Here is a 17,562-nt window from a genome sequence, read left to right as displayed (position 1 = left end):
ATGGGAGTCTCAGAGCATTCTCGCAGTCTTAGGGTAAAATTAGAGAATTAAAGACCCCCGATCACACTGTCATTGACCAACTCGACCTGCAGCACCGTCACCGATTTAATCTGCAACCGGCCAGAAGTAGACCACTACATCCCACGTCTCATGAATTAATGGAGCTTACCGAGTCCTCACCCATCCAAGTGCACAAGATTTCTCGAGATGCCACCATGTCGAGGAGGTCAGAACTTCTTATTGATGTATAGTAACAGATATGAAAGTGTCATGATGTAATAGCTGACAGTTAAGAAGAACAAGAAATTGATGATTTTTATGCGCGGTGGAACTCCAGGCGGATGGAGTTCGACGCATTTTTACATAAATCAACCAAGTTATCAATTTTAAAGTATTATCCCAGAGTCTAGGACCAGTACCTGGAAGGTAGCGCCGTTAATATTCCAGTGTAAGAAATATATTTCAAGCGCAGGACATACATCCTTCTTCCCTGGTTTCTCTATGATCAATTATGTTACCAAACAATAAAACAAAAAGACTACTTTCAAGCTGATCATTGTTTGTAGAGCTTCATCATTCTGTCAAATATTTTTAATCATACAGCAACAATTATCACAATGTTTGTGGTTACAACATTAGTGATAATACTAAAAAATTATGATTACGGAATTCAGGGAAAGCAACAATAACAACTTCCATAATTTCAGTAATTTTCAAACCACGTGACACTTGAAAAAATACGACACAACAGACGAGAATGAAATAAATATTTCTGTGAATGTCAGGGAAGTTTAAAGACACCTTCAGTTTTATGTTTCTACAGATAAGGAAGAAAGGCGAAAGGGTACACAGTATGACTGGATCGGACAGGCTTGCGGAATTCATTTGTCGAATGTGCAGGGGGAAGGCATTTAAACTTTTCCAGACGGCTTGGAATCCAATAAGTTTACGCATCATATATCTATTTCCTCACCTTGATTTGATGACATACAATGAGTGATTTTATACCGAAATATATTCCGTATTAAACGTTTATGACACTAAACTGTGTGCCTGAGGAGGATTAGAACTTCTACCTTTCCACAGACAGCGCTCTCTCTCTTTTGTTTTTTGAGCGTACTTCACGTACCAACGGTCACGCAGAAAGCGGTCGCATGCCATTATTGCTTTCATAAGCAGTTTTGCCGATAGTATGTGCTGGAACCTGCTTTAGGTCATCATAACAATTACTTGTCCTCATTATGAGCAAAGGCTTCTCTTTACAGCCCTGAATGAAACAAACGTAATGGAGCAGTTATTCAACTTAAGGCAACAAAAACTTCAGGGAGAGGATAACTATAAATGAATTTTAGACAACGATGCTGCTTGTTTACGTTTTATCTTCATAATATTAGTTTCTTTACACATTTTGTGGTAGACTATCTTTACTTAAACTACGCTAATACAAAACAGTAAGAAGTTGATGTCTGTGATCCACCAGTTCAAATATTCATTTCCATGACTGACATTACCTCTTCCTCTGGAACTGGTACAACATATTGAACATTGTGTACGATCCATTCAGTATCTGAGAGAAAGAAGTAAAACGGGTTCTATTTAGTTACAGCATAGTGAAAGTAATATGAGAACACATTGCATTCAAAGTATCAGTAAGCTTATTTCTTATGCTCTTATACCATCCAGTTAACACAAAATTGTTTCTCACTCAGTAACTAAATTTTCTCTAGTCAAAATATAAATAACTGAGTTATAACTAAACTTTATTAATACAAAGATGTTTTCTCTAACAACACGTAACTACAAAAACTTAGACGTATAAGAATGCAAAAACCAAAGTAAATATCAGCAAGTGCATATATTTTTTTCTTTGTCTGAGAACGAAACGTGTAAGTTACAGCAAACTATCGTAGAACTGTTCTTTCCTTGTTTGTAACCTCTGCAGTAGCTTCTTTAATCATAAATCAAGTGGAGGATAGAACAAAACGAGTGAATAAGTTCTACGGTGTATACGGACAAAAAGAGTAAATCAGTTCTGCAGTGTGTAGAATGAAGATGAGTGTACAATTTGTCTGAATGACTTGCTTTTCAGAGAAATGTAATAGCAGTACGAGACAATATGTCACAATCTTTTGTGTTACTGGAATTGGTGGATCACCAATATAAAGTACACGCGAGAACGTGCTACTTTGGAACGTTTATTGTATCCGTCATCTTTCGCTGGTCTACAAGATCGTAGAGTGGTTACGGTGGGTTTCACCAGTATTCTTACATAGTGATCGTCGCCTTTGTTCAAGAGTCAACAGTGACATTGCGGGAGGCACCTTTGACAGCATATGTACCTAATCTTATTATTAATTGGCAACTTACATAAATTACTATGTTATGAGCCACCAATAGACTATATATACTAAGGACGTGATAAGATGGTCACCGGCCTCTAAGTGCTGGTCGGTAAAAGTCGGACCCGTTAGTAACACTTCATGTCAACTGTTCTTGTTTAACTTTGCTGCCACCCTCAGCGAGCAATAGTTGTGACGCTGTACTTGCCTGGGAATGCCATCACTTAAACTGCTGAACCAGGAGAAAGACTTTGAAAATCCTAGACATTTTAGTCAAATCTGATTATTGTCTGTCGACTGTACGTTCCCCAGCTGCCATTGTGTACCACGGGGACCATGGATATGGGTATTGAACAAATTGCGCAGACTACTTACCGCTAATGATTTCCTCTTTTTAACAATGAATATTAGTTTTGAATATCAATACTAAATATGCATTTACTTCTTGGAATTTTGCCTCCTGACGCGGGAACAGACTTGTCACAGGGGCTTTAGGGCGCTTAACAGCATGATTATTAGCATGAGTACAATTAAAAGAAATAAGCAAGAGTTATAAATAAAATCATGACAAGTTAAAATATCTTAACGAATATGAATGACACAAACTTGCGAAAGTCGGTGCACTGCAGTATCGAGACGTCTGCGTCATACTCAGCAAGTCACCTAGTGCTGTGTAGCGGAGGGTACTTCTGACTCCAATAATTGACGCATATTGCTCAGTTCCTCTCCCGAATGGCACGTCGGAAGAATGACTGTCGGTAAGATTCTGAATTCGTTCTTATTTTCTCGAATTTTCTCGTCGTGGTCACTACGCGAGGTGTTTGTAGTTCGACTCGTACCGGAAAGTACTGTCTCAAAATTTCTACAGTAAACCTCTTCGTGATGTACATGTGTCTCATGTAATGTCCACCGCTTGAGTTCGCAGCGATGTCTGTAATGTTCTCGCGCCGAGTAAAGGATTCTGTAAGGAAACGAGCAGCTCTTCGTTGCATCTTCTCTACATCTTCTATGAGGCCTATCTGGTAAGGATCCCATATTGTTGAACAGTACTCAAGAATCCGTCGAATAAGTGTCTTAAGACAATTCCTTCTTGGATGAGTTGCATTTCCTTAAGATTCTTCCTTTTAATGTCAGTCTGGCATCTGCCTTACTTACTATTTGTTTTATTTGGTCATTCCACTTAAGGTTGCACTGGATAGTTACTTCTAGATATTTTACGGTAGATAGTGTTTCCAGCAGTTTCTCATCAATAGTGTATTTGCACGAGGTCTGTCCAAAAAATCTCGGAACATTCGCAATTTCCCGCCAATGGCACGTTGCAGCAAAATGCCGTTGGCATCCATGCACACGCCTGTGTTTAACGTGTAGTTGCCGGAAGTTCCATTGTTGTACGTCTGTTAATTATTGTACAGTGCTATACTGAGTAGAACGTTGTGTCACATAGTTTGCGATTTTGGAGATAGCAGAATTGGAGGAGCAACGCGTCTGCATTAAATTTTGCGTGAAACTCAGGAAAATTTCAACAGACACGCACCAAATTACGCAAGAAGCCTACAGTGATGAGCGCTTAAGCCGTACTTGGTGTTACGAATGGTTCACACGCTCTAGAAATGGCCAGACGTAAGTTACAGATTACCCTGGTTCAGGACGCCCTTTACCTCTGCCGACGATGTTTATGTCAGGAACGTCAACGAAATTGTGCGTGCCAATTGAAGTCCGACTGTCCGAGAGATTGCAGAAGAGTGTGAAATTTTAGTTGGATCACGTCAAAAAAGTCCTGACACAGTATCTTGGAATGCATCGTTTTGCCGCTCAATTCACCCCGTGGCTCATGAGTCAAGGTCTGCCGTTGTGGCCGAGCGGTTCTAGGCGCTTCAGTCTGGAACCGCCCTGCTGTTACGGACGTAGGTTCGAACCTGCCTCGGGCACGAATGTGTTTGATGTCTTTAGGTTAAGTAAGGTTTAAGTCGTTCTAAGTCTATGGGACTGATGACCTCAGATGTTAAGTCCCATAGTGCTTAGAGCCATTTGAACCATTTGATCATGAGTCAAGACCAGAAGGACCTTCGCATCGCAGTCTGTGAAGAGCTTTTCGATCGCGCAAATGAAAACGAGATGTGCCTTAAAGAAAATCGTAATTGGTGATGACACGTGGGTCTACTGTTATGATGTTGAGACCAAGGTTCAATCTTCAAAATGGATCGGGAAAGGGGGAAAATGGCCGCCAAGATCAAAAAAGTTCGTCAGATCAGGTCAAATGTCAAACTCATGCTTATAGTTATCTTTGACTTTGAAGGATTAGTTCTTTATGAATTCGTTCAATAGGTACAAACAATCAATGGTACTATCGAGGCGTGTTGCGACGTCTGCGAGAAAATGTGAGAATATTTAATAATACTCAATAATCTTACTATAAATTTATCGAAGACTTTAAAATAGAAACACCAATAAAGACAGTTGTAGGGACTTTGAACGATAATTGGTGACGCTTCCTGGTACTTCTAGTGACACCGTTTCCATGGAAATGTGGTAGTCAAAGATATGCTGTAATACTCGTATGCCGTTTCCATGGAGACGCTGCATGTCGACCACAGGCGACGTAATGTATAGGGGACACTGTTACCATGGAGGCATCGTCCAGGTGGCCGTCAATGGCTAAAAAATGTGTTTATCGGACGCTGTTCCTAGGAAGATGATGCAGTTGCGATAGCCGTTGGTAGCCGTAAATGCATCTAGAAAACGACGTGACAGCTACGATGTATGCACCCTGTATCGAAGTAAATACTACTGCAAGTGTAAGTTGAAGTCATGCCATGCTGCTTGAAGTTATCAGCACTAGAATGCTTGAAAAACATTGAAGTCGTAATTGGGTGGGAGAAAAATAGGAATGCCAAATAAGTTACAATATGAAAGAAATTATGTAAAGCATGATCTTCTTTTTTAAGTTTAAGCTTAATAAAAAGAATAAAAAATATGAATTCTTAACGGCGGAAAATTTATAACAAGTATATTGGAAATGTAGGACGACTCAAGTGATAAAAACTATTAAAATATTTGGTTCTTTCTAAAAATCCTTAATAAAAACATTTAGATAACAGTCGAAGAAATGAGGAGCGAAGAAGCAGTAGCCTTTCCTGTACTATATCTCTAAAAAGTCGAAAAGGGCTATTTTAAGAAAATCTATTGGTACATTTAGGAGTGCCGAAGGATTATTTTTGTGATGAACAAGAATTTCTAGCTCTTGCAATGTGTTCAAGAATATTCCTTTAGAAATAGTATGTAAATTCCAAGGCTGTGGGTAATATTGCCTTCTGCCAAATGGATAAAAACTACATTACAGTATTTCTGATCCTTTGCACACATTATCTAAAGCTCCAGCGAAATATCATGTCACAATATTTCTGACCCTCGTGTATGTTATGTAAAGGCTGACCTTCCTAATTAACAAGCACTTTCATATCTTTACTGTGGTCGTAATCTGAAAAGGGCCATTTAAATGTGTCGAAACTGGTCATTCTAATAAATGATTCTGCCATTTTGACTGTTTTTTCTAACTGTTCATTAAGAACAAATCGTTGCTCCCTCCTTCCCATTTTGGTTAAAATTATGAATGCTTTACCTTGACAGGTTTTTGCATATTTTAAACTACTGAGAACCAAAAATAAGAAATTAAATTTCAAAATTAGCTTCATCAAGTGATGTTTAGCATCAGATCAAACATGCAATGCTGAAAATCAGTACTAATTCTCATGTTTCCTCCTTTGAACAGTGGAAAAGCAGCATCCTATGGATGAAATACAAAATTAGGGATGTCTATAAAAAGAAGGGTGATTTGGACCTAAGAATGTGCATCCCTCACTCAGTAATCAAATGTCCCTACCTTCTATATTGAATAATGAAATTTATGGAAAAAATAATTTATATATGATATTGCATTATTGAGAATTACAGCAAAATTAATCTTATCAGTCAGTAACTAGAGGTTCTCTTTGACCAACCTCCACAAACGAATTTTATCCATGAGTGTTGAATCTAACAGATATCCAATTTTCTTCTTGCATAATGACATTGCTCAATAAGGGGCTAAATATAATTTAACTCACACATTAGATCATTCAACCATAAAATGCATTATTGCTTACGTTAGAATTAGCCCTAATGTGAAAAATTAAACGAGCCACATATAAAACTGCTATTAAAACCAAATAATAATAGAGAAAAAGAAGCTGAAACACAAAAATGAAAATCTTCAAGAAATAGAGTTAATGAAAGTATTAATGAGAAACTGGAATCACATCACTCCAGAATTACAAAAGTGAATAATGTCAGTACTCTGGTTATAATTAAAGAAGAAGAATACATCTCCAAGACAATTAGTTGTTTTCACTGAGAACATCCTAACACAAGTATTTAAAGAACAAACTATTAAGTTTCAGTCCACAATAAGAAAATTAATTTATGACAATATTTTTTTATTTTTACCAGAAGATAAACTACAGTTAAAATGTATGAACCTACAATTGCTGAGACTTAGTTCACAAATTAAATTACACAAGACTGAACAGCCAATATGCCCCCTAGTTAATAACAGTAACTGCCCTCTATATATTCTAAAAAAAAAAGCTGAATGAAATTTTAAGAGAATTTTACATCTTTGGAAATATCTTCAATATCAAAAATAGTTATGTTTTAACAACAAAAATCACCTGTAACTGTCCCACCTAGATTTGCTTCACTAGACATCACGAACCTATATGCAAATATTCCAATAGCCAAAACTATTTGTATTATTGAAAACAATTTGCTAAAACACAGTATTATGAACTGTGAAGAAATAGTGGAATTCATTAAACTCATTCAGACTACATTAACCTTGAACATTTTTTCTTTTGACTACAGGGCTTATAGATAGAATGATGACCTAGTAATGGGAAATTACCACACCAGCACTATTGCCAATATTTTTGCCAGTCATGTAGAAAACACTTTTTTTGGGGTAAACCTGCAAATTTTCAGAATAATTATGTGCTACAAATGATACATAGATGGCATACTTTGTTGTAGAATGGATCAAAAAATAAGTTAAATAATTTAACCACTGTAATTTCTAAGACTTTCCCGGCGATTTGTTGACATCTCGTAAAATCGGGTGTACTGCCGGTGGTCCGCGTCTTCCCAACACGATATTTCGACGTCGTAACACGGCGTCTTCATCAGGTCCTGGCGGACAAGGGGAACTCGACTGTCATACTGCTAAAGACTGACTATGACCAGAAGATCGGTCAACTTTTGGAGGACCCTGCTTATAATCTATTAGAGAATGACCCCACCGATAGAGTGGATAGAAAAACCCAGTCTCTTCTTAAGGAAACAGGATGGCCTGAGAAGGTGGTCAAACAATTAATAGCTAAAGCACCGGTACCACCCAGACTGTATGGATTACCTAAGATCCATAAACAGGATGTACCACTTCGCCCGATTGTCAATAATATCGGCGCAGCCACCTACCCTACAGCCTCCCACCTTAAGAAGATGTTGGCACCATATGTGGGAAAGTGTGTCCACCACATTCGCAACTCCTCGGATTTTGTGGAACGTCTCAACAACCTACGGATCTCAGACACAGACATCATGGTCAGTTTTGATGTGGTGTCTCTGTTCACCAGGGTACCACCTCAGGACACACTCGATATTATTAGTGAGAAATTTGACGGAGCCTTGCTGGATCTCTTCAAGCATATTTTGACATCGACGTACTTCCTTTGTGGAGGCCAATTCTATGAGCAGACTGAGGGAGTGGCCATGGGCAGCCCCTTATCTCCGGTAGTGGCGAATCTGTTTATGGAGAAATTCGAGGATGAGGCACTTACAACTGCTGCCTACCAGCCGACGTGTTTCTTCAGATACGTTGATGATACATTCGTCATCTGGCCACATGGCAAGAGAAGACTGGATGAGTTCCTGGACCATCTGAACACAAGACACCCCAACATCAAGTTCACCATGGAACTAGAGAGTGATGGTCAGCTCCCGTTCCTCGATGTCCTGGTAAAGAGGAAGGCAGACGGCACCTTAGGCCACAGTGTGTGCAGGAAACCAACACACACTGACTTATATCTACAGGCTGACAGCTGCCATCACCCAGCACAGAAGCATGGAGTGCTGAGAACACTCGTGCACCGAGCCATAACACTCTCTGACATAGACAGCCTGACAGCGGAATTAGAACATCTACAAAGAGTGTTCACAGACAATGGATACTCCACCAGGGACATCCGCAAAGCGCTCCGTCCCACCAGACGACCTGAGGCAACAGAAGAGGAGCAGGAAGAAGAGACCAGGAAAGTAGCCTTTCTACCATATGCGGGACCCATATCTGCCAAGATCAGCAGATTCCTGAAGAAACACAATATCAAGAGTGTGTTCTGCCCACCTAACAAGATCAGGACGCTCCTTGGAACTGTCAAGGATGATTTGGGGTTAAGGAAACCTGGTGTCTACCATATACCGTGTGAATGCGGGATGGCTTACATCGGTCAAACTACAAGAACAGTTGAAATAAGATGTGAAGAACACCAGAGACACACCAAGTTACGACAGGTAACTAAATCTGCAATAGCAGAACATTGCCTTGACCTTGAGCACACCATGGAGTATGACAAAACTAGGATCCTGGCTCAGACCCCCCGATTCTGGGCTAGTGTCATTAATGAATCGATTGAAATCAAGATGACGGAGAACTTGATCAACCGAGAAGCAGGATATCAGATTAGTACTGCGTGGAATCCTGCTTTGGAACTACTACAGAAACAACGGAAGGAAGTTCCATCCTCCAGGAATGAACTATAGACGTCCAAGGGTATAAGTAACGGAACAGAAAGGCATACGCGACACCAGGCGGCAGCAAGCTCCTTGGAGGATGGCCATCATAATATGCAGCTCCAACAACAGCCGGATGCCACAGGAAGCGCACCTCACAGGCGCATACCGGGTTCAGAAGGCCAGGACAATGGCTCGGCCACGAGAAAAACTCGCCGCGGTCGCGGACAGCATAATGAGCTTCAGCAGAGCCATGATAGTGCTAGGATCGCGCCTATCGGGCGCGGACCCAATAGGGAACGCCTTGGGACGTCCGATACCTCAGAAGAGAGCCGCAAAGGGCGCGGACCGAAGAGGAAGCGCCTAGAGACTGATACCACCAACAGAAATGGACACAGCGGGCACGGACGGCATAGGGAGCACCACACACCGCCCAGGCATAAATATGGGACGAGGTCAGCTCGCCAACCAGTCTCAGGGAACACCTGATGAAGACGCCGAGTTACGACGTCGAAATATCATGTTGGGAAGACGCGGACCACCGGCAGTACACCCGATTTTACGAGATGTCAATTTAACCACTGTTTTGAATGATGCATTCCCAGATCTAGCTTTCACACTCAAATATGAAAATCAAGGAACCATAAATTTTTAGGACCTGACTATCTCTAACAATCATCATAAACATTTTCTTTCTATTTTTAGGATACCAACAGTGACTGATGCCATTATTAATGCGTTCTTGCCACCCATTAAAATACAAAAAGATTTGTTCTAACAATGTCAACAGGATGTTAAAATTAACACTTACACCTGATCAACAACAAAAGGAAGGAGAGATTCTGGAGCAAACTGATGTTGCTAAAGACTATGATTAAAAAATTGTTGATGTTCTACATCAAAAAGTTCAACAAAAAAACCTTAAATTACCAGAAAACAAATATTTTCCAAAATGATTTATGTCAACCAAAAAACCTTAAATTAGCGGAAAACAAATATTTTCCAAAATGATTTATGTGATAACAGTATCCACTAAGACTAATAGGCTTTTTAAAATTACCTCCATTGCCTTTTAACCCGCAAACTCCCTCCTAAATAAATTAAAGAATTCGATTGGAATCGCTGTTGACCATTATTCTTGCTCGAGGGTATATAAATTGACATGTAGAGATTGAGAATAGGTATACATTGGACAAACAGATGTAACTTTAAAACACATTTTAAGGAACTCATGATAGGAACCTCACAGAACAAGACGATCTTCGGATAACACCTCACAAATGAAAAACATGTGGGAGGTGATATTAGCGATAGCCTTGGATTTTTGCGTACTGTCCCCCAAAGGGCTACTGTTGAATGCACTGGAAGAGCAGGAAATTTTCGTTCATCATAATAATAATCCTTCTGTTCTGCTAAATGAACAAATAGATTTTTCTGAAATAATCTTTTTGATATAATAAAAATACAATAGCGATTAAATATATAAAGATATAAAGGAAAGATATAATAAAGGAATAAAATATAATAAAGGAAAGGACTGCTCCTTCTTCGTTCTTCACATAATTTAAATGTCTGTTAATAAATATTTTTAATAAATAACAATTTTTCAATATAGTAATGGTTTTTAACACTTGACTCATCCTATGTTTCCAATACACATGATATAAATTTTCCACCGTTAAGAACTCATGTTTTTATTCTTTTTATTAAGCTTAAACTTAAAAAAGAATATCATGCTCTACACAATTTATTTCGTACTGTAACTTATTTGGCATTAACTGTTTTCTATTTTTCTCCCACCCAGTTACGACTTGAATGCTCTGAAGAGCATTATAGTGCTGATAACTTCAAGCAACGTATGATATAACATCAACTTACACCTGCAGTCGTATTTACTTCGATACAACTCGCATTCATTGCAGGTGCCACATCGTTTTCTAGTTGCATCTATGGTGGCCATCGGCTGTTCCAACTGCATCATCTCTCTAGGAACAGCGTTCGATAAATTCATCTGTAACCATTAACGGCCACCTGAATGAAATCTCCATGATAACAGCATCCTCCATACATCAGGTCACATGGGGTCGTTATGAAGCGTCTCGATGGAAATGGCACCTTACAGCTTATCTTTGACCACCAACAGCCATCCTATCGGTATTTCTATGGAAACAGCTTATAGAAGTGCTAAGAAGGTGGAATTCAACAATCTTACAGCTGTTTCTATTGGTGTTTTTACTTTAATGTCTTTCATAAATATATGGCAAGATTATTAAAAATTTGTATCATTTGTTTTAACAGTCAATTTGTACAGTGCTGTATACCCAACTGTCCTATTTCTTTTACAGTTTATTCACAAGTTACAATGTTATTTACGTAAGTTAAATTCCCATCGGCTGCAGGTGACGTACTGCAGAAAATGCGTACGTTTTGGTACTGCATTTAACGCCTGACAGGCAGGCACTAATAGAATTATCATTGTGACCACACAGAACTAGTCCCCACGCCACTAGCTCCAGCCAAATAGCTAAACACCACGTTATTGTATTTCTGATCCTTGGTACACGTTATGTATAGCTCCAGCCAAATACCACATTACAGTATTTCTGATGTTTATATATGTTATGTGTAGGCTGACTTCCGTAATGAACCAGCTCTATCATATCTTTATAGAGCTCATAACCTTAAGATGGCCCTTGAACTGTGCAAAACTGGTCATTTTAATAAATCATTCTGCAATGTTGACTATTTTTTTATTATTGATCATCAAGAACCGATCACTGTTACCATAGCCGCACGGGGTAGCCGCGCTGTGTGAGGCGCCTTTCCACGGTTCGCGCGGTTCCCTCACCCCCGTTGGAGGTTCGAGACCTCCCTCAGGCTGTGTGTATTGTCCTTTTCGTAACTTAATCTAACTTTAGGTAGTGTGTGAGCCTAAGTACCGATGATCTCAGCAGTTTGGTCCCATCACCGCCACCTGAAACCCATATTCCTTTCAGAAGAGTCGGCCGGAGTGGCCAAGCGGGTCTAGGCTCTACAGTCTGGAAGCGCGTGACCGCTACGGTCGCAGGTTCGAATCCTGCCTCGGTCATGGATGTGTGTGATGTCCTTAGGTTAGTTAGGTTTTAGTAGTTGTAAGTTCTAGGGGACTGATGACCTAACGTGTTAAGTCCCATAGTGCTCAGAGCCATTTGAACCTTTCAGAAGATTTGCTGGAAGTTTACATTCCTCCTCCTACATTCTTAGCACACCGCCAATCAAAACCGCGTCTCTGCTTGTTGGTGGGAGGTGTGTCCTGGTACTTCTGTGAGGAGATTCCTTGGAGGCCAGCTCGTGACCATCGTTTGTGACCTCGCACCTTCCTTCGCACTAAAAAGGATGAAAAGGATGTCTTTTCGCCTTGTTCTGCCCTCGAGGCCCTTTAGCCACATACACTATTCTGATTTTTTTTTATTTTTATTTGGCCCACCGGAATGCTAATTCCCATCTGCACTGTCCATGCTGCGGGGGATCTGTGGCCCCCTGCTTTGTAAATCGCTGCCTCCTCGCTCTGTTCCCTCACTCAGGGGAGTTTATGACCGCCACTGCAGAACACGACAAGTCTTTTCCCAATCCGTCTAGCCAAGTGGTTTCTGAGGATAGCCCACTTCGCCCTTTCTTTCAACACTCAGTCTAACTCCCGGAAACGGAATACTACAGAAATTGTTAGTGCATGGCGCTAGCCAATAACAGCCACTGAAATGTTTAATAATCTAATTCTGCATCGTAAATATAAATCGCAAACAATTTACAAAACATTAAATGTATAGTGGCAAAATTTGGTGCCTTACGTATCTTACATTTATATACGTTCAGGTTAACTGCCATAGCCTGCGTCATTCATCAATACTCTGCTGGTCATTCTGCAAATCTGTACTGCCTCCTGGCGTTGCTCCTATCTTATAGACAACCGCATCATCTACAAGCAGCTTTAAAGAGTATCCGGCACTTTCTACGGTATCATTTATGTACAATGTAAACAGTAAGGTGCTGTCATATTTTTTTCGGGTATTCCGAAAATTACATCTGTCGATTTTATTCCTTTAAGAGCGATGTGTTAAGTTCTATCTACAAGAAAGTCTTGAATACAGACGCAAATTTGGTCTGATTCTCATCGAGCTCATTTTTTTTTTTCTACTAACGTCAGTGTGGGATGATGTCAATGCCTACGTGAAGTCAAGGGACACGGGATCAACCTGACCACCGTTGTCCACAGCGCTACGGAGCTCATGGGGGAACAGAGTGAGCTCAGTTTCGCAGGATCTCTCTTTGCGGATCTATGTTGATTTTTGTAGAAGAGGTTCTGCAACAGATTGACTTCAACGATGTAGGTCTATGGTTATGTTCATCTGACCTACAGCCTTTCTTGGAAACGGAAATGATCTGCTCTTTTTTCCAGTCGTTATGTACGCTTCGTTGCCCCAGCGATTTACAATAAACTGCTGCTAGAAGGCGAGCAAGTTCTTTCGCGTAATCTATGTAGAATTTTACAGCTACCTCACCTGATCATTAATGCCTCTCCACTACTAAGCGACTGTAGTTGCTTTTCTGTTCCACTATCGGATATTTCAATATCTGTCATTTCGACATTCGCTCAGTGATTGAAAAGAGGAGCTCTGTTATAATCTTCTGTGGTGAAACAATTTCGGAAGACCGAGTTTAGTATTTTGTCCTTCTCTCCGTTATATTCCGTGAATGACTAGATGATTTGAAAGCTTGATGGTTTTACATAAGGTCAAAAGTTCTTAGAGTTTTTTATCAGATAGGTTGACAAAATTTTACATTGCTTGCAAGTGACGATCGGAGGGATTTCAGACTTAAAAATCTGCAGATACCAGTCACCGAATGCTGGCCCCCTTTTTGACTGTACCAGAGATGGGATTCTTCGTAGATGTCGGTCAGGGACCTGAAGATGACATAATGTAGCGCTGAAACTGGTTGCTCAAATAACATAACAATTGGAAATTTAGACGGCTGAAAGTGTTTTTATTCGATGTTTTATAGAGAGCAGTGTTCTGACCACGACTCACACTTGCAACGTATTGAGGGCAATGCACAAGTGCCGTCCATGGCTAGTCCGTTTCTACCATTAGGCAAGACTAGGTCGCCATCTAAGTCGGCAAAATTTTAGAGGCGGTAAAAGGCAGAAAAAATAATTTCAAATCAAACAGCGAAAAAATTGAGTAAATAAGGAGAAAAAATGAAAACATTGAATAGTTTTTAGAAGCATACGGAAGAGTTACTTAATAAGTCTTTATTTACTTTGCCGAAAGTAAACACATTGCCTCTACCTACCTCAAAAGTAAAACAGCCACTACCGAGTACAAAACATAAACAAATATTACCTTGATTCATATATGTCGAGCCCTGGAGCGGGTTTCATGCGCTAGCTTGTGTTTTGCTTTTGTCTCTGCAGATCATTTTTCATGCGTCAGTTGAACTGAGGACTGTCTTCAGAAAATGAGGACGTTTGGTCACTTTAGATTAATGATTAAAAGTATAATAGGAGATTTACGTTGTGGTGCCGTTGTATGTTGGTGGTGGTGGAGGGGGTCGGAATGGGGAGGCCGATGGCAGTAAAAAAGAAGGGGTGTCATTTTTCCAGTTCTCGCCGAGGGCGGCAGAAGACCTAGCAAAGGCCCTGGTCCGTGGTCAAACATAACAGCGCATCTTGCAGGTTTGGTTAGCATCTGCATTAATGTTCAAGAAAGCTTTTCTCGCAGTGTTTCCATATTTTTGTCCAACCGCTGTACCTGTATTTCACAGTTCACGTGAATTTGGAAACTAGTATTCACTGAATCAGCTTAACAATTACATCTGTACAAAAACCGCGCTCACTTTGGTAGCATGCACTTTGTGCCTTAACATGATCGTTATTAAAGTTTTGTATGTTATAACTACACGTGTCCGATAGATCACAACTGACCCCTATGAACGAAAACCTAGCCAAGCAATGTGCCAAAATGTGTAAACGTGTAACACAGATTGCTGAGAACAAAACATTGATTGTTGTTGTGTTCTTCAGTCCTGAGACTGGTTTGATGCAGCTCTCCATGATACTCTATCCTGTGCAAGCTGCTACATCTCCCAGTACGTACTGCAGCCTACATCCTTCTGAATATGCTTAGTGTATTCATCTCTTGGTCTCCCTCTACGATTTTTACCCTCCACGCTGCCCTCCACTACTAAATCGGTGATCCCTTGATTCTTCAGACATGTCCTACCAACCGATCCCTTCTTCTAGTCAAGTTGTGTCCCAAACTCCTCTTCTCCCCAATTCTGTTCAATACCTCCTCATTAGTTATGTGATCTACCCATCCAATCTTCAACATTCTTCTGTAGCACCACATTTCAAAAGCTTCTAATCTCTTCTTGTCCAAACTATTTATCGTCCATGTTTCACTTCCATACATGGCTACGCACCATACAAATACTCTCAGAAACCACTTCCTGACACTTAAATCTATACTCGATATTGACAAATTTCTCTTCTTCAGAAACGTTTTCCTTGCCGTTGCCAGTCTACGTTTTATATCCTCTCTACTTCGACCATCATCAGTTATTTTGCTCCCCAAATAACAAAACTCCTTTACTACTTTAAGTGTCTCATTTCCTAATCTATTTCCCTCAGAATCACCCGATTTAATTCGACTACATTCCATTATCCTCGTTTTGCTTTTGTTGATGTTCATCTTGCATCCTCCTTTCAAGACTCTGTCCATTCCGTTCAACTACTCTTCCAAGTCCTTTGCTATCTCTGACAGAATTACAATGTCATCGGCGAACCTTAAAATTTTTATTTCTTCTCAATGTATTCTTAACACCTACTCCAAATTTTTCTTTTGTTTCCTTTCTTGCTTGCTCTGTATACAGATTGAATAACATTGGGGAGAGGCTACAACCCTGTCTCACTCCCTTCCCAACCACTGCTTCCCTTTCATGCCCCTCGACTCTTATAACTGCCATTTGGTTTCTGTACGAATTGTAAATAGCCTTTCGCTCCCTGTATTTGATTCCTGCCACCTTCAGAATTTGAAAGAGAGTATTCCAGTCAACATTGTTAAAAGCTTTCTCTAAGTCTACAAATGCTAGATACGTAGGTTTGCCTTTTCTTAATCTAGATTCTAAGATAAGCCGTAGGGTCAGTATTGCCTCACGTGTTAGAATATTTCTACGGAATCGAAACTGGTCTTCCCCGAGGTCGGCTTCTAACAGTTTTTCCATTTGTCTGTAAAGAATTCGCGTTAGTATTTTGCAAACGTGACTTATTAAACTGATAGTTCGGTAATTTTCACATCTGTCAACACCTGCTTTCTTTGGGATTGGAATTATTATATTCTTCTTGAAGACTGAGGGTATTTTGCCTGTATCATACAGTTTGCTCACCGGATGGTAGAGATCTGTCAGGACTGGCTCTCCCAAGGCTGTCAGTAGTTCTAATGGAATGCTGTCTACTCCCAGGGCCTTGTTTCGGCTTAGGTCTTTCAGTGCTCTGTCAGACTCTTCAAGCAGTATCATATCTCCCATTTCATCTTCATCTACATCCTCTTCCATTTCCACAATATTGCCATCAAGTACTTCGCCCTTGTCCTTCTTTGCTTAGAAATGGGTTTCCATCTGAGCTCTTGATATTCATACGTGGTTCTCTTTTCTCTAAAGGTCTCTTTAATTTTCCTGTAGGCAGTATCTATCTTGCCCCTAGTGAGATAAGACTCTACATCCTTACATTTGTCCTCTAGCCATCCCTGCTTAGCCATTTTGCACTTCCTGTCGATCTCATTTTTGAGACGTTTGTATTCCTTTTTGACTACTTCATTTATTCCATTTTTATATTTTCTCCTTTCATCAATTAAATTCAATATTTCTTCTGTCACCCAAGGATTTCTATGAGCCCTCGTCTTTTTACCTAATTGATCCTCTGCTGCCTTCACTACTTCATCCCTCAAAGCTACCAATTCTTCATCTACTGTATTTCTTTCCCCCATTCTTGTCAGTTGTTCCCTCATGCTCTCCCTGAAATCTGTACAGCCTCTGGTTTAGTCAGTTTATCCAGGTCCCATCTCCTTAAGTTTCCACCTTTTTGCAGTTTCTTCAGTTTTAATCTACAGTTCATAACCAATAGGTTGTGGTCAGAGTCCACATCTGCCTCTGAAAATGTCTTACAATTTAAAATCTTGTTTCTAAATCTCTGTCTTACCATTATATAATCTACGTGATACCTTCTAGTATCTCCAGGAATCTTCTACGTATACAAATTTCTGTTATTATTCTTGAACCAAGTGTTGACTATGATTAATTTATGCTCTGTGCAAAATTCTATCAGACGGCTTCCTCTTTCATTTCTTACCCCCAATCCATATTCACCTAC

General features: G+C 40.0%; 1 protein-coding gene across 1 annotated transcript in view; it reads right to left on the bottom strand.

The window, feature by feature from the left end:
• Positions 1-1,456: 1,456 nt before the first annotated feature.
• LOC126281387 (odorant receptor 43a-like) overlaps positions 1,457-17,562 on the bottom strand; it is a 90,960-nt gene continuing 74,854 nt past the window's right edge. Inside the window, exon 7 of the mRNA XM_049980313.1 lies at positions 1,457-1,567. Within this exon, the coding sequence (XP_049836270.1) occupies positions 1,508-1,567 (60 nt within the window). The 3' untranslated portion in view covers positions 1,457-1,507. The remainder of the gene's footprint in view (positions 1,568-17,562) is intronic.

Source organism: Schistocerca gregaria, chromosome 7 (genome assembly GCF_023897955.1).
Source record: "Schistocerca gregaria isolate iqSchGreg1 chromosome 7, iqSchGreg1.2, whole genome shotgun sequence".
NCBI lineage: Eukaryota > Metazoa > Arthropoda > Insecta > Orthoptera > Acrididae > Schistocerca > Schistocerca gregaria.
The sequence above is the reverse complement of the archived record's forward strand: the minus strand, read 5'-3'. Positions and strand labels throughout refer to the sequence as shown.